General features: G+C 44.0%; 1 protein-coding gene across 1 annotated transcript in view; it reads left to right on the top strand.

The window, feature by feature from the left end:
- LOC116502431 overlaps nt 1–18,907 on the top strand; it is a 154,694-nt gene that overhangs the window by 15,066 nt on the left and 120,721 nt on the right. The window contains 1 exon segment of the mRNA XM_032208326.1: nt 9,775–11,098. Coding sequence (XP_032064217.1) covers nt 9,775–11,098 — 1,324 coding nt within the window.

Here is an 18,907-nt window from a genome sequence, read left to right as displayed (position 1 = left end):
TTCAAGCCCTCTAAGTACGAGAGGAGGAGGCATAAGACTTTAGAGAGGCTCTGCAAGAAGGCTGCCAGCCATCAGGCCACCCCAGGCAAAGGGGGAAAAACTCCAGGCACTCCCTTACCAGTGGAGGCACAGTGGAGAATCCAGCCCTGCCAGCAAGGATCCCTATAGACACCTCAGGACTTTGGGGTGCTACTCAGGGGTGGCAATCCCCTACCACTCCTGCTGTGGGGGCAGCCTTGCCTACTGGACTTCCCTTCTTGGGCATTCCCGCTGCTCAGGGGGGCATAGGCACCTCCCTCAGGGGCCCCCAACTTTCAGGAGATAATACATCCACCAGCATGCCTGGGGAGCCAGAGGATGCCTTGAAGATGGAGGACAAGAAGGCGGACCTCACCTTGCAGAGGATTCATCAAGCTGCGGCCTGGGCTGTGGAAGCAGCCACCACAGCATTCTTCATCAACAGATCATCCTTGCTGTGGCTGCAGGAGCTACAGCAACGCACTCCCATAACAGATGTCCAGTCACATCAGGACATCAACAAGCTGGTGGCAGCCAGATTTGCTTCCAGGGCGATCGCATCATCGGTGGCATCATGCAGGTTGCTGTGGCTATGGCAGTGCCAGGCAGAGGTTCGTCACAAGTGGCGCCTGGCTTCGGCCCCCTTCACAGGGGACTCCCCCTTTTGCTCAGTTCTGGACCGGTTCCTGATTGAGAACAAGGACAAGAGGAAGGTCCTGGCCACCGCCCAGAAGAAAGGCAGCTTCAGGACGACTCCATACCCCAGACGCTCCTACTCCTGGGGTCAGGATCTGGTTCCTTCTTTCAGGGTCAGGATTTCTTTAGGAGGTCAGAGGCAGGGTTCTCTGGAAACAGGCAGTACCAGGGGGGATTCCCTGCTAGGCAGAGGTACCCAGACAGCAGAGAGGCAGGCAGCAGAAGCAGCCCTTTCGAGGGGGTGGAGGAGGCTGAGGGGGCGCTTCTTCCGCAAAAAAATTAAGCTAGGCCCAGCGTTCTCCCCATTGGGGGGTGCTTAGCGCACTTCGCCGACTGCTGGGTGTAGAAGACCATCAGGCATGGCCTTTCACTCGAATTTCTTTCCAATCCCCCGAGCTTCCAGATATGTCCGGTTTCAAAGTACCCGACCTGGAGGTTGCTGATGCAGAAGGCCATCCAACACCTGTTGGAGATCAGGGCGATCCAGCCGGTGCCTCCAAAGCAACAGGGTCAGGGGCACTACTCCATTCTGTTTGTCATCCCCAAGGCCTCAGGGGGCTGGAGAGCGATCCTTGATCTGAAACGCCTGAACCGTTCCATTCGTTATAGGAGGTTCAAGATGCACTCTCTGCACTCTATCTTGGAGGGGGTTAGGCATGGAGATTTTCTCATCTCCATAGACCTCACAGAGGCCTACCTGCACGTTCTCATTGCCCAGGATCACCGCAGGTATCTCAGGTTTTGCTACATGGGACACCACTATCAGTAGTGGGCCCTCCCCTTCGGGCTGTCTTCGGCCCCGAGGGTATTTATGAAGATAATGGCAGCGCTGGCAGCGCACCTGATCTCTTCCACTCTATCATGCACTGAGGATATATAGCCAGCCAAACCTTTAAAGGCTTCCACCATATCCTCTCTAATTTGCTGGTTACGAGTCTGAATTAGCTCCTTGATGCTAGCTATTTCCTCCGAGACCTCCTTAAAGGCAGATGTAACTTTTTCATCTATTTTGAGTTCTATAGCTGCAGCTTGTTCCTTTAAGGCGTCTTTTAAGGCTCCTTACAGCACATCAAGAGTTAAAACCTCAGCAGCAGGGGGAGGTAAAAGTGACTGTAATTTGTTAGTCAGAGCTGGAGAACTGCCAGCGCTCTTTGAAGTGGTTGTTGTTCTAACTTGTTTTGAAGCCATTTCAACTATTTAATTAGACTTATCTTCCGCCAAATTGTTAAGTCCAAACAAACCACTTAGTCCAATTATTAAATCTTGTAGCTTATTAGTAAGTCAATGCTGTTTTGAGTGGTCTTAAACTCTTAGTTCTTTTAACTATGTTAGAAAGCACTTAAGATGTAATTGCTTGTTAAGTTTGTTTCAGCCACACCTTAATATTCGGGCGCCATTTTCACTTCTATCTCATTAATTTTAACAGAAGGAATTCTTGTAAATCGGAGTTAAAGTTTAGAAATACTTGCGATTGTGGAACTCTCCAGTATTTGCACTGCCTGCTTCTTATTCAAATATAGAGCAAAATATTGATTGCAGGTGTTCTGCATAAAGCAGATGCGTCCCAAGAGCAGAGTGTGTCGAGCTACAATGAAGCGCACACCTTCCAAGCCCCAGAAAATTGCTCCTTGGGGTTTCAGGGAGCTCTACCCACGCTCAGCAACTCTTCTCCCTCTCTTTTCCCAAGGGGAGAGTTTTCAGGCTGTCAGACAGTTGATGTACGTTTTTCTGGCAGCTAAATGCGATCCCGGGGCTGGAACATCCCAGAGGGATGGCCGTCAAAGCCTACGTTGCCACCGGAAGCCGCCACATTCTAATATTTTCTTAATCACATTCTCCTCTGTAGGTATCTCTTCACTTTTCCAATTTTGTGCAAATGCAATCCTAGCTGCTGTTATAACATTAATAATCAAATATAATGGCCTTTTAAACCTTCCCAAATTGATGGGGAAGGACTGGAGAGTGGTGAGGGTTCGAATCTCCATGGGGAGTTCGTTCCAGAGGGTTGGAGCAGCCACAGAGAAGGCTCTCCTCCGGGTAGTCGCCAGTCGACACTGGCCGGCGGATGGAATTCGGAGGAGGCCTAATCTGTGGAATCTAATTGGTCTGGTGGAGGTAATTGGCAGCAGGCGGTCTCTCAAGTACCCAGGTCCAATACCATGAAGGGCTTTATAAGTGACAACTAGCGCCTTGAAGCGTATCCGGAGACCAATAGGCAGCCAGTGCAGCTCGCGGAGGATAGGTGTTACGTGGGTGAACCGAGGTGCACCCACAATTGCTTGCGTGGCTGCATTCTGGACAAGCTGGAGTCGCCGAATGCTCTTCAAGGGCTGCCCCATGTAGAGCACGTTGCAGTAGTCCAGTCTAGAGGTCACAAGGGCGCGAGTGACTGTTGTGAGGGCCTCCCGGTTCAGGTAGGGACGCAACTGGTGCACCAGGCGAACCTGGGCAAATGCACCCCTGGTCACAGCTGACAAGTGGTGTTCGAAAGTCAGCTGTGGGTCCAGGAGGACTCCCAAATTGCGGACCCTGTCTGAGGGGCGTACTGTTTGACCCCCCAGCCTGAGAGATGGAACACTTGGCCAATTAGTAGGAGGGAAACACACCAGCCACTCGGTCTTATCTGGATTGAGTACAAGGAACCTTGAGCATAGTGGAAGACAGATATTTATACATTTCTTTGCTTTCACGTCAGACTAGCAGAAACCTGTTGAGGCCTAAACTTCAGCCTTGCCATCTCAACATATGAGCAATCATCAAATTCATCAAATGTGTGATTAACATTAGCACAAAAGGTTTGACTAGCCAGAGATATTTTTCAGGCTTGAAAGACATGGATTTTCTCCATGTTGTAGGTGTGTGTACTTGTATTTCTCTCTGAGTGTATCTGGAAATGTATACTCTATACCCAGGACTTCCAGATATACAGTCATGTAAAAAAGGAAGTACACTCTCCTTGACTTTTATGATTTTACTTATCAGGACATAGTAGAAATCATGACATAGTTAAGAACTTAGAAGTTCTTAAAAGTAGGTAAATACAACCACTGATGAACAACAACAACACGTGACATATTACATCAGATCATCATTTTATTTTAAAAAATGGAGAAGTGTGTGAAAAAAGTATGACTCAATAATATGCAGAGCCACCCTTAGCAGCAATAACTAGAAATAATTCTTTTCTGTATGACTTTATCAATCCATTGCAGATTTCAGCCTCTGCTTCGCTTGCTTGCTTTCGGCTGCCATGGAAACAGGGAAGGGGGCATGATATTTGGGATGGGAATAAATAGTGCAGAAGTGATAGTCGAAAAGGGAGTTTTGTTCTCACCATCTTCTGAGCATGGTATTGGCCGATGTTTGGACCTGGTCAAGGCCAACCGTCCTGCATACCAACCTGATGATGGTTCTTGGAGATGCAACCACATGACACCTAAGGGAGTTGCAGATTGGGCAATGGGGTGGGGGTTGTTAGAGGGTGAGGGCTGGGCAAATGTTTGATATGTATGATTTCATGCTTTTCTGACTCAGACTTTGCTTTACTTTGCTGCTATCTATTCATAACCAGTAAAAGTATTTTTAATTCCACAAACAACGGAGTTGAGAGATTTGTTTCTTGGTTACTGAAGGTGGCATGCCTGACAATAAGCAAGGTCTCAGTTCGTGCTCATCCCGGAGTTAACACCTTTCGAGGGGAGTGCAATTAAAACAAAACTTTCATAGACTGAGAGGGAAGCTGATTTTCCTGATCAAGAAGAGAAACGTGCAGAGGACCTGTCCCACCCTGGGGGTGGGGAGACTGGGGGCAGACAGCAGAGCTGATCAGGATGGGAGAGCCCCAGCAGCAGTAGCAGCCGCCGCCTCACGAGCACCTCCAAGGGGGGGAACCCCTCTCCCGAAGACGCCGAATGGCAAAAGTTCCTCCTCTTCGTGTGAAATTCAGAGGGGACCCCACAGAACTGGGATTTTTCCTGGTCCAGGTCTGGAATTTCATGCAACAGTTTGGAGAAGATTTCCCCAACGAGGAAGCAAAGGTGAAAGCTGTGACAATGGCATTGGAGAATAAGGCGGCAGCTTGGATGGTCGCCTTGCATAATGATGACTCCCTCCTGCTGAGGAATTACAGTGTGTTTATGGCCGCCCTGAGGAAGCGCTTTGATGACCCGCTAGCTGAGCGTAAGGCAAGAGCCAAGATGAAAACTCTTACTCAGGGAAGAAGTCCAGTGGCTGAGTACATCCAAGAGTTTTGGGAGTTGTCGTTGCTTATGTGGGAGTGGTCCGAGGAGGCTTTAATGGACAGTTTTATGGATGGCCTGAACCAAGATATATACCACAACTGTGTTAACAGAGGGACCCCATGCCATCTGCAACGTTGGTACGAGCTGGCAGCAGATGTGGAGATTGACCTAGCCAGAAATAAATACTGGGGAGACAGTGATAAAGGTAAAAATCTGGGAAATGTTTCCAGGAGACCAAATACTGAATGCGACCTCTATGTTTTCTGGAGTCTACGATTTCTTTAACTTCAAAAATGTTGCTCTCCCTCAATAAGAAGAGGGACCGGAGGTGAAGGTTGAGGCGGACCAAAGGAAGAAGTGTTCTCTGGTTTCTGGCTTATGATCCTGGGGGATTTCAATCTGCCTTCCATTGGCGAGACATCCGAGTAAGCTTGGGAGTTCATGGCTTCCATGACGGCTATGGACCTGAATTAGTTAATTCAAGACCCCACCCATAATGGGGGATACAAGCTCGATCTGATTTTTGTCTCTGGGCAGTGGATGGATGATCTAGATTTAGGGGTTATTTCTATCCAACCCTTCTCACGGTCAGATCATTTCCTCATCAGTCTTGACTTCCATACTGCTACCCCTCACCGCAGGGAGGCGGAACTGACTAGATTGTTCCCCCCCAGGTGCCTGATGGACCCTGAAAGGTTCCTGATGGAGCTTGGGACTTTTCCTGAATCCCTTGCTCATAACTCGACAGAAGCCCTAGTGGAAGCCTGGGATAGGGCGGCCACTGGGGCCTTGAATCGTGTTGTGCCTTTGCAGCCTCTGACCCGGTGTCGATCCCAAGTAGCTCCCTGGCTTACCGAGGAGCTCCGGGAGATGAAACACCGGAAAAGACACCTAGAGAGTGGTTGGAGGGCCAGCTGGTCCGAATCTGATCGAACACTAGTAAGAATTCATAGTAAATCCTACTTAATGGCGATAAAAGCAGCAAAACGGCAACATTTTTCCGCTCTTATTGCGTTCGCAGATAACTGCCCAGCCGCCCTGTTTAGGATGACCCACTCCTTACTTAACCAAGGAACTGGGAAAGACCCCTTGCAGGATAGGGCTGAAGAATTTTTTTCAGTATCTGCCGGATAAAATCGCTCAGGTCCGGACAGGCTTGGACTCTGACTGGGTAGATTCGGGCAAGTCGACGGGGATGAATCTTGTGGATACCATCTGGGAGGAGTTTGATCCTGTGACCCCTGAGGGCATGAACAGGATTATGGGGAGACTCAGTGCTGCCACTTGTGTGCTGGACCCGTGTCCTTCTTGGTTAGTCTCGGCTTCCCAGAAGGTGACACGAGGTGATTACCAACACTTAATTGAGAGAGGGATTCTTTCCCACCGCCTTGAAGGAGGCAGTGGTGAGGCCCCTCCTTAAGAAGCCTTGCTGGACCCAGCTTCTTTAGCCAACTATCGTCCGGTCTCCAATCTTCGCTTCGTAGCGAAGGTTGTCGAGAGTGCAGTAGCACGTCAGCTTCCCCAGTACCTGGATGAAGCTGTCTACCTGGATCCATTTCAGTCGGGTTTCAGGCCTGGATACAGCACGGAGACGGCATTGGTCATGTTGGTCAATGATCTCTGGTGGGCCTGGGACAGGGGCTGCTCCTCTGTCCTGGTCCTATTAGACCTCTCAGCAGCTTTCGATACCATTGACCATGGTATCCTACTGCGATGACTCGGGGGGTTGGTAGTGGGGGGCACCGTTTTATGGTGGTTCTCCTCCTACCTGTCGGATCGGTCGCAGTTTGTGTTGATTGGAGGGCAGGGATAGACCCTGAGATGCATCACTTGTGGGGTGCCCCAGAGGTCGGTTCTCTCACCCCTCCTGTTCAACATATATATGAAACCACTGGGTGAGATCATCTGTGGTTTGGGGGTACGGTATCATCAATATACTGATGATAACCAACTTTTCATCTCTACCCCAAACCACCCAAACGATGCCCTCGACGTGATGTCCCGATGCCTGGAGACTGTGCGGATCTGGATGGGGAGGAACAGGCTCAAGGTCAATCCCTCCAAGACTGAGTGGCTGTGGTTTCCGTCATCCCAATTTGTGCATCTTGTTCCATCTCTGATGATAGGGGGAGAAATTTTAGCCCCCTCAAAGAGGGCCTGCAATCTGGGAGTCCAATCTGGCTATGTGGCTTTACTTTAGAAGAACACCTGATGGCCATGACCAGGGGGGTCTTTTACCAGGTTCGCCTGGTATGTCAGTTGCGTCCCTTCCTGGATCGGGATGCTCTGTGCACAGTCACTCATGCCCTCATCCTTTCTTGCCTGGACTACTGTAACCCTCTCTACATGGGGCTGCCCTTGAAGAGCACCCGGAAGCTTCAACTGGTCCAGAATGTGGCTGCGTTGATTATCATGGGGGCACCTAGGTGCTTTCATGTTGCACCCCTTTTAGGTGGCATGCACTGGTTGCCAGTTGTCTTCTGGATGAGATTCAAGGTACTAATTATGACCTTTAAAGCACTCCATGGCTTAGGCCCAGGATACCTGCGAGACCACCTACTGTCACTGGTAGCCTCCCACCGTCCAGTGTGATCCCACAGAGTTGGTCTCCTCAGGGTGCCGTCGGCCAGACAGTGTTGGCTAGCAACCCCCAGGGGGAGAGCCTTCTCTGTGGGAGCGCCTTCCCTCTGGAATGAGCTGCCCCCGGAGTTTCGTATAATCCCTGACCTCTGGTCCTAAAAAGGTGGCTTTTCCAGCAAGCCAGCCTGGCCTGAACAAAACAAAACAAATTATTATTGTAAATTTTAATCAATTTTTTTTAAAAAAATGTTATTGTTAATCTTAATTCAGTTTGTTTTTTGGATATTCTATCTAATCTTTTTTTAACTTTTGTAATATGTGGTTTTTTTAATGATGTATGCCGCCATGAGTCCTTGGGAGAAGGGCGGCATATTAATCCAATAAACTAAGCCAAACCAAACCAATTTGCCCAGCCCCCCTCCCTCCAACAACCCGCACCCCATTGCCCAATCTGCAACTCCCTTAGGTGTCATGGGGGTTGCATCTCCTAGAACCATCATCAGGTTGGTATGCAGGACGGTTGGCTTTGACCAGGTCCAAACATCGGCCAATAGCATGCTCAGAAAATGGTGAGAACAAAACTCCCTTTTTGACTATCACTCCTACACCATTTATTTTCATCCCAAATACCATGCCCCCCCCCCCCCCGTTGACACAGCATCCGAAGGCAAGGAAGAGAAGCACAGGCAGACATAGAGTTTGAGATATAACCCCCTTTTTATACCAATATATCTGGGCATTGAACTGTCTGGCCTTGGAGTGAATTTTCTTGAATGTCCACTCCTGGAAAGATTGGCAACTGCCTTGAATGTTTCTTCTTCTGAATAATCTTCCTCGGTGTAGAATGATGGATTTTAAATTACCGTATTTTTTTAAGTATAAGATATGCCAGAGTATAAGATGCACCAAGACTCAACTCAAATATCAACTTTGACTCAACTCAACTTTGAAGAGACAATTTTTAAAAAAAGTTTTTTGCACTCTGCAAACCATCCCAAAATGGCCCATTTCTATTAAAAACTGGCCCATTATTGTATCCAAAAAAAGGGCATGCACAGCCTTTAAGGGGCTTATAGAGTGCTCCTGGGGGCTGGGGGAGCAAAAATGAGCAAAAAACGGCCTGTTTTAGCTCATATCTGCCCTTCCCAGCCCACAGGACCAATTTGAAAGCCTCTTAAGGGCTATGCACATCCATTTTGGTGAAGGGGGTGGGGTTTCAGGAGGCTAAAAATGTTGTATTTACTGTATAAGATGCACCCAGATTTTCACCCTTTTTTTGAGGGAAAAGGGTGCATCTTATACTCCAAAAAATATGGTATCTGGAAATGGCCTTTTAAACCTTCCCAAATTGATGTACAGCAACAATTGCTTCTCTAAGATAATTGCTGAGGTCTTTCCTCTTTGCCATTGTTTTAACACACACCTCAATGTCAGAGACTAGGAAACTCCTACACTTTGACTTTTATAGATGTAGTCTCTATCTCTGACCCGTGTTGCAACGTGAATCAAGTAAATGCAGTCTTACTGAAGTACTAATGCAAATCTCTGGCATTTTTCATGTTTCAGCTAAGCATGAAAAAATTAAGTTTTGATTCAAAGCAAAATTGTGGTTGCATGTTTGCATTTCTATTTTTAGTGTTTTTAAATTTTATAACACCTGTGTTTGAAAACAACCCTTTGCACTGCTAAGAATTCATTGATTGACCCAGTCAACAACCAATTTCTTCATTTAATGGATATTTGAACTACTGGGTAGTTTTCCATGTGTCAAATGAATCATGATTAATGTAAAATTATTGTAGGATTGTGGCATGTTTGCTATTTCATTGTAACATAAGCTTTTTTCTTTTTTTCTCATCTTCTGCAACCATTTTATGCACAATTAAAGATACACTTTTATTTGAATCTTTTATTTATTTTATTTGAATCTTATAGACAAAGAAGATGGCAATGAGCACTCTGGACACTGAGGATAACAAGCAACATTGAAAAGGAGAACAAATCAGTCCAGAAATCAAAATATTTTCCATTCCCTTCAGAGAGCCACACAATTCTCCAACTTCCTCAGCAAAAGAGGGAAATATCTGGAAGTTACTGGGGAGGAAAAGGACAATTGGAAAACCACGTAGAGCAGAGAATGCTTTAGCAAGTATGGCAACGTGGACTCACACCAAGGAGAAACTGTTTGAATGTCCTGAATGTGGGAAATGTTTCTGTGATAAATCCAGCCTGGTTACACATCAGAGAACTCACACAGGAGAGAAACCGTTTGAATGTCCTGATTGTGGGAACTGTTTTAGTCAGAGAGGCATCCTGGTGAGACACCAGAGGACTCACACAGGAGAGAAACCCTTTCAATGTCCTGATTGTGGAAAACGTTTTAGTCATCATTCCAGCCTGGTGACACACCAAAGGACTCACACAGGAGAGAAACCCTTTGAGTGTCCAGATTGTGGGAAAAGTTTTAGTCACAATGCCACCCTGGTGAAACACCAGAGGACTCACACAGGAGAGAAACCGTTTGAATGTCCTGATTGTGGGAAAAGTTTTAGTCGGATTTCCAGCCTGGTGACACACCAAAGAACTCACACAGGAGAGAAACCCTTTGAGTGTCCTGATTGTTGTAAAAGTTTTAGTCACTATTCCAGCCTGGTGACACACCAAAGGACTCACACAGGAGAGAAACCCTTTGAGTGTCCTGATTGTGGGAAAAGTTTTAGTCATCATTCCAGCCTGGTGACACACCAAAGGACTCACACAGGAGAAAAACCCTTTGAGTGTCCTGATTGTGGGAAAAGCTTCAGTAACAATTCTAACCTGGTGATACACAGGAGGACTCACACAGGAGAGAAACCCTTTAAATGTCCTGATTGTGGAAAAAGTTTCAGTTCCAATTCCAGCCTGGTGACACATCAAAGGACTCACACAGGAGATAAACCCTTTGAGTGTCGTGATTGTGGTAAAAGTTTTAGTCTGAATTCCAACCTGTTGGCACACCAAAGAACTCACACAGGAGAGAAACCCTTTGAGTGTCCTGATTGTGGGAAAAGTTTTAGTCATCATTCCAGGCTGGTGACACACCAAGGAACTCACACAGGAGAGAAACCCTTTGAGTGTCCTGATTGTGGTAAAAGTTTTAGTCACAATTCCAGTCTGGTGACACACCAGAGGACTCACACCGGAGAGAAACCCTTTAAATGTCCTGATTGTGGGAAAAGTTTCAGTACCAATTCCAGCCTGGTAAGACACCAGAGGACTCACACAGGAGAGAAACCCTTTCAATGTCCTGATTGTGGGAAAAGTTTCAGTACCAATTCCAGCCTGGTGACACACCAAAGGACTCACACGGGGGAGAAACCCTTTCAATGTCCTGATTGTGGTAAACGTTTTAGTCTGAATTCCAACCTGTTGGCACACCAGAGAACTCACACAGGAGAAAAACCCTTTGAATGTTCTGATTGCGGAAAAAGTTTCAGTGAGAATTCCAGGCTGGTGACACACCAGAGAACTCACACAGGAGAGAAACCATATGAGTGTCCAGACTGTGGGAAAGATTTCAGTATTAGGACTAGCCTTCTAAATCATATGCTTATACACATAGGTGAGAAACCATTTGAGTGTCCCGAATGTGGATGGTGCTTCAGGAAAAATTCCACCCTTATTGCACACAAGAAAATCCACATGAGGCCCCAAGTGATGAGTGTAGAAACGGTTTGAATTTCATTTCTAAAGTTCCTCTCTAAATCCAACTGAGAAATTGACTATTTAATTTGACTACAAAGAATTTGCCTAATTTTTTGTTGGCAAATTTATAAAGGTATTAAACGGGAAGGTGGAAGGAAAAAATGGCAACATATTAGTGTGATAATGCCTATCTTGTCATTAGCAGCAGAACTTGCTGGATATGGGTAGTTCTCGGGTTACAGATGTAATGGATCCTGCCCATTCGATCCAAAACTTGAGAAGTTGTGGGAGTGAATCTCGTACATTGAACGACATCACTCCCTCCTTTTGCCCACATGTTCATTGTTTTCTTGCTCCGGATAAGCTTGACAAGGCATCTGGCACCAAGAAAGCAGCCCTGAGAGGCTGTGCGCGACTTCTTAGGGTTGCTTTCTCATTGGCAAATCACTTGAGGATTGCGTTCCTGTAGGCTTTGGCAGCCCTTTGGAAAAAGCCTTTGCCTGTAGGAACAGGACCTCGGAGGGACACACCCACTCCTCCCAAGCTCAGTTGGTGCCAACAAAGGCAGTTTGCAAAGGGCTGCTGAGGCCCTATAGGAATGCAAACTTCAACATACAATAGAAGGGGAGAAAAAGATTGCATACAAGTATTTTGAGAATCTGTATAAAGGGGAACAAGTAGATGCAAACAAATAAAAGAATATTTAAATGGAGAAGAAACCCCGACAATAGCAGAAGATATGAAAGAAATGTTGTCAAAAAGTAACGAAACTAGAATTGAAACAGGTGATTCAGAAACAGAAAAATAATAAAATGCCAGGCCCAGATGGATTCCCAGCAGAATGGTACAAAATAATAGATGAATTGAACGAATTGATAGAACCCTTGATGCTGGCAATGTATAATGAGGCACTAATGAAAGCAAAAATACTGGGCTCATGGAGAGAAGCACATATTACATTAATATTTAAATATTTAATTCTTTAAAGAAGGTGCAGATAAAAAACAGATTCAAAACTATAGGCCAATCTCGTTGTTGAATGCCAACTATAAAATATTCACAACAATAATAGCCGAGAGATTGAAAAAACTATTAAATGGCTATATACATCCAGACCAAAATGAAACAGGAAATAGCTTAATGCGAGAACTAGGAAAATATGGAGATGTAGCAGGTTTAAAGATTAATAGAGAAAAGACTAAAATGATAACTAAAAATTTGAAGGAAGAACAAAATAAAGAATTAGAAAGGATAATAGGACTGCAAGTGACAAAGAAAGGTAAATATCTTGGAATATGGCTAACTGCAAAGTGCTCAACTATAAAAGAAAATAATTATGCAAAATTAGTGCAACAAATAAAAAAAGATCTAGAACTATGGGGGAAACTACAACTAACATTATTAGGGAAAATAGCAGCAATAAAAATGAATGTACTACCCAGACTATTATACCTATTTCAGACAATCCCCATAAAAATATTGGACAAAAATTTGGAAATGAGTGCAAGAAATTACAGGAGAACAGATAAAATACAAACCCGAAATCATTTTACTGGGAATAATCAAAGGGAAATATACAAAGAAAATTAAGTACATATTAACACATCTGCTAACTACAGCTAGAATAGCATTTGCCCAATGCTGGGAACAAAATATTATCCCTTCAGACGAATTAGTGATAAAAAAAGAAACAAAAAATTTGTGCAGAGATGGACAAATTAACACTGAGATTAAAAGATAAAGAAGAGTTGGAATATTATGAAATTTGGAACAATTGGTACAAATGGCTGCAAAACAGGAATAAAATTAATTAAGCCAAAAAAGAATATATATATAAATATATATAGAACTGTATAAAGGTGTGTAAATATAAAAGCGAAAAGCGAAATATATATATGTACAGGTATGACATAGCAATGTTGATGTAATGACTGTAAGGTGTTGTAGAAAGGAAAAAATAATAAAACTGCAAAAAAAAAAAAAAAGGAATGCAATCTTCCAGGGAGGAGCCAATGTCGCAACAAGATTGTTGTGTAGTCTCAATGCTCTGAGACCACAGCCAATACTTTTGCCACTGGGTGGTCCAAATGGACTTAAACTGTCCAGAAGAGACGGTGAAGAGGAAGAATACGTCCTGCTGAACTTGAGGATATAGCAAAATCCTCAAAAGAAGCAAGAGAAGTTCTTCAAGTGGGTGACAAATGCAATCTCCCTGCAGGCTTTGGCAAGGAAACGGCAAATGGAGGGAAGGAAGGCCTGAAAGACTGAAGTCTTCCCTCCATTTGCAAACATCCACGCCTCAATTCACAGAGAATAGATGCCTAAAGTGTAAGATTACTCAAGACTAACGACCTTGCGTGATCTTGCGGTAAGTTAGGACTCTGTCCTCTGTGAATGCTGGCAAATAAAGCACAGCAGAGAGATCTTTGCAAGGTAAGTCACTCTCCACAGGCAAAATGCCTGTGAAAACTCAGCTGGAGTTGGGAGAATAGGGGTGAATATAACAGAGCCTCTGCGGTCGTTCGTAAGGATGAACAACAGCCGTGGTGCTCCAGTATTCATAATTTCGGGATTTGTTTGTAAATGCTGGGGGGGGAGGGGGCTTATCGTGTAACTTTGAACATTTGCTAAAAGAACACTTGTAACCCAAGGATTACCTATATTTATATTAGTAGAAATTGTAAAAATCTTTTTGGAGTGGTCGCTGCCAAGGATTTAGGATCAAAGAGTTTCAATGGGTGAGAGACTAAAGGAAGCCAACTTCATTGGTGCTGGCCAGAGATGCTTCCAAGGGCACCCATCCTAAATGTCTTGTGCGTCTGTAACTTTCCATACACAGAAGTTTTCATTAGGTCAAAGAGGAAATCACGTAACCAGCAGGGCTAGAAAAGGGGGGCTTGGGAAGAGGAAATGACTGTCTATATATGCTGAGAGAAATGTTTCCAAAAGGCATTTCAAAAGATTGGAAGAAAGATTGGTAATACAGATGTGCATACAAAAATGTATCAAAGTTGCCCCACTCTTTGTTTGATACACATTCCTTTTTTTAAGTCAAAATTTTAATTAATAAAATATGCAAAATAAACAAAAACAATTGATAAAGAAAAGTAGGAAAGGAGTCGAAAAAAAGAAAAAATAATATAATGCACCTTCCGCCTTTTTCTCCGTGGAGAAATTGTCATCACCCATTCCTCTTTGGAAATTACCTCTGCTCAGTTTACCAGAATAAAATCTTCCTTGGAAATAGATCCTGTCCTGAAATCCATTCCTCACAGTAATCCAGTCCAACATTTCTCTTTCACATTGCTCATAGGAACAGGGAGATTTTCTCTATGCACAGATAGCAAGCAGGAAAGCTTTAATGAATACATCATATCGGCAAAGATGAGGGCAAAAGAAGATCTGACTATTTCCCGCGCAAATGCATATAGTTAAAGTTCAGGTTTTCCCTCCCTGCTATTGGGCCTGGTCACATTGTCCAATGGAGACTTGAGAAATGATAATAGTTACAACACCAAAAATGCCATTTGAAGCTTGACACACTCTGCACACTGGATTCCACAAAAACATTGCCAGCCCAATGAGCAGCCCTGACCTAAAGCAGAACTGCAGCTTATATATCGTGGGTGTTCTACATTACAAAGATATAAAACGGGTAGGAACCAACTTGATGTTGGGATTTTTTTGATAATCTCATTTAAGGGACCTCATTATTCTAGGAGAGGAGTCGGTGCTAACTTTCTACACTACATATTTCTTCACTCCCGAGATTTCATTCCATTGGTGGTACATGGTTTAAAACTGGTTCTCCTTCATATTAGGGTTAACTTGTGATTTTGTAGACATGTTCTTTTCCTGGAAACAATGTGGAACTGATAATGCCACTGCTGTCTTCTGTGATCTTTTTAACTTCCATACCTAGCAAACAAAACGTAAGATTTTGTAGTGGTGCACTATCCATTTATAATCCTGACACAACTGTGTTTAAACTAGGATTTTTTTAAAATAGCAGCTATCAAGCACTTTTTGGGTTCTTCAGTTTTATAGACTGTCCTCACTTACCACTTACTACTCAGCCTTCACAATTACACTGGTACTGAAAAAGTAGAGTTACAAGTGTTTCTCAAAGTTGTGGCCAACATAGTTATTTGCGGGTGGCACTGGCTTGCAATTACGATAGTTGTTGTGTCCTACAGTCATGGAATCGCCATTTGGGACCATAATTGGCTTCCAAGAAACAAAAATTACAGGACGTTGTAAGTCACAGTCATGGTACATTGCACTGAACGGAACATGGTGATTTGCTTAATGACCACAGCTACAACAGATATTGTAAGTTGGCATGGTTATGTGGTCAGTGTATTGTGAGAAGCAATCACAAACCCACCCATCCCGAGAATGAAATGTTTTGGGGAATATTAAAGAGAGGCAGAATATTATATTTACCCAAAGGAGAAATGGAGAAAAAAAATCTTAACAAAGGCAGAAAGTATCTTTCGAGATTTTGTGCCCATTAATAGCAGTAGACTTATATACCGCTTCATAGGGCTTTCAGCCCTCTCTAAGCGGTTTACAGAGAGTCAGCATATTGCCCCCAACAATCTGGGTCCTCATTTTACCCACCTCGGAAGGATGGAAGGCTGAGTCAACCCTGAGCCGGTGAGATTTGAACCGCTGAACTGCTGATCTAGCAGTAGCCTGCAGTGCTGCATTTAACCACTGCGCCACCTCGGCTCTTAAGAAATCCAGGCCAGCCTATTCACAAAGAAAAAACCTTCAGCTCCAGTTGATGGGATTAAAATTTGCCTTCCCCCACCCAAATTCTAAGGACAGGATTTTTAAGGACCTTTTAGGATACAATGGATGGAAACTGATCAAAGAGAGATTGGAGGAGTCGAAAAGGACCTACTGCCATGGAATCACTGAAAACATCTTCCAAAGACCTTAATGGAGATTGGACAAGTGTGTGTTTCCACCTCCTGTCGCTAGATGGCAGTCAGGCAACATCTGTGCCTAGAAAGCCATCTACACCATCCTTGCGCTTACAAAAGGAGTTTTAAACAATTGCTAGAAAGGATAGGAGGAGAGAAGCGCAGAGGAACTTCCTCTTCCGGATGACTCATGGGAGGAAGGAGGTGTGAAGGGCGCCTCTTCTGCTCTTCCAAGGATCGAAGCAGCAGCTGGAAGGTGAGTGGAGGGCCGGTGGAGTCCTGGAGCAAGTCGGGCTGTTCGGTTCCCTCCACGGCCTGGAAGCAGAGAAGCAACTGGGCTGAAGCATCTCAGCTGCAGGTTTCTTCCCTCCCCGAATTTAAGCCCACTGGTGCTGCCCGCTGTGAAACTGGTGGCTGCAATTTTCCTCCTGGTGGGAAGATTTTAAAAATCTCTTTTAAATTAGGGGACTGGAGACTAAAACATATGAAGAACGGTTGCAGGAACTGGGTATGTCTAGTTTAATAGAAAGAAGGACAAGGGGAGACATGATAGCAGTCTTCCAATATCTCAGGGGCTGCCACAAAGAAGAGGGAGTTGAACTATTTTGCAAGGCACCTGAGGGCAGAACAAGAAGCAATGGGTGGAAACTAATCAAGGAGGGAAGCAACTTAGAACTGAGGATAAATTTTCTGACAGTTAGAACAATTAATCAGTGGAAGAGCTTCCCTCCAAAAGTTGTGAATGCCCCAACACTGGAAGTCTTTAAGATGATGTTGGATAGCCATTTGCTGTGCTTGATTTTTGTCAAACATGTCACTGTGCATTACGGCCGAACACCACAAAGGACAGTGTTCCAGAAGTCCTGTGATTTGTTCAGATGCAACTTTGCAAACCTCAGCCATGTTGCTATGACCTTTTTAGAAAGAAGAGCAACTTTTCCAAATGAACCATAGTTGTTCCGGTTTTTCTAATTGCACTGTCATGAATCTTGATATTTAACATGCTAACTGAAGCCTGTAGAGTCTGAGATATAACTCTTTTTTTTCCAATTTCTCTGGCCATTGCATCGTCTGGCCTTGGGGTGAATTTTCTTGGATGTCCACTCCTGGGAAGATTGGCAAGTACCGTATTTTTTGAAGTATAAGACACACCGGAGTATGAGACACACTAAGATTTGGTAAGGGGCAAATTAAAAAAAAAGTAGGTAGGTAGATAGAGTTAGAGAGGGAGAGAAAGAGAGAGAAATACAGTAGGTAGGGAGAGAGAGAGAGGGTAGGTAGGTAGGTAGATAAAGGGAGAGAGAGGGAAATACAGTAGGTAGGTAGGGAGAGAGAGAGAGTTTGTGCGTAGGTAGGTAGAGAGATAGAGAAATAGAGAGAAATACAGTAGATAGGTAGGGAGAGAAAGGTAGGTAGGTAGATGGAGGGATAGAGAGAGAGAGAAATACAGTAGGTAGGTAGGGAGAGAGAGAGTGTGTAGGTAGGTAGGTGTACGAATAGAGAGAAATAGAGAAATACAGTAGATATATAGCCTTATAGAGTGCTGCGGGGGGGACAAAAAATGGGCAGTTTTTTGCTTATTTCTGCCCTCCCCAGCCCCCAGGAGCTCTCTGAAAGCTTCAAACAAGGGTATGCATGGCCATTTTGGTGAAGGGGCAAGGCTTTAGAAGGCAAAAAAAGTGCTATATTCGGTGTATAAGATGCACCCAGATTTTCAGCTTCTTTTTTGAGAAAAAAGATGCATCTTATATTCTGAAAAATACGGTATCTGGAATGTTTCCCACTTGTGAATAATCTTCCTCAGTGTAGAATGATGGATTTTAAATTGTTTGGAAATGGCCTTGTAAACATTCCCCAAAAATATGTCTATTCTGTAACCACCTGTAAAAAGATTCCCAAATTGAATAATAATCAGTTGGTTCTTTCTCTTTGATAGCCAGTGTCAAACTGTTCATTTCTGCACATTCTAATATTTTCTTTTTTTTTAATATTGAAAATTTTAAAGAGTTTTTCAAATATCTATCTTCCCTCCCCCCCCACCCCAAATCCCCTCTCACCCACCACCACCCCGCACAACCTCGCAGAGCAAATACAGGATAAAAAAATTTAACAACCATATTCTAAAATAAACTAACTAACTTTGGCATCATCCCTCACTTGTACTTTAATTCCCCTTTTGTAAAGCTAACTTTAGATAAGTTGTAACATTCCTTGTTCAATCATTCATAAGGTAACTGAAATTTCTTAGTCCCATATGTATTTTGAATGTAATCAATCCATCTTCTCAATTCCAGCTTGTATTTCTCATCTGCATGGTCCTTAAGATATGCTGATATTTTAGCCATCTCTGTTAAGTTTGTTACTTTTAATGTCCATTCTTGAATAGTAGGCAATTCTTCCTTCTTCCAGTACTACGCCACCAACAGTCTTGCTGCCGTTATTAAATTCAGAATCATAGTAGTCTCTTTAACTGTACAGTCTTTAATTATATCTAATAAGAATAACAGAGGAGTAAACTTTATCCTCTTTTTAAAAATATTTTGCATAATCCACCATATTTTTATCCAAAATGCTTTGACCTTTTTACAAGTCCACCATATATGATAATACGTAGCATCAGCACAATCATATCTCCAGCATTTAGGTTGTAAGTTCGGATACATAGGCCTATAATTTTTTGGCTGGCTGAGATCTTGATCTTCTTTTGGGATCAGGGAGATAAATGCTGTTCTCCAAGATGGAGGAACCCTTCCTTCT

The sequence above is a fragment of the Thamnophis elegans genome, chromosome 2 (assembly GCF_009769535.1).
Source record: "Thamnophis elegans isolate rThaEle1 chromosome 2, rThaEle1.pri, whole genome shotgun sequence".
NCBI classification, from domain to species: domain Eukaryota; kingdom Metazoa; phylum Chordata; class Lepidosauria; order Squamata; family Colubridae; genus Thamnophis; species Thamnophis elegans.
Note: the sequence above shows the minus strand (reverse complement) of the source record. Positions and strands in the feature narration are given on the sequence as shown.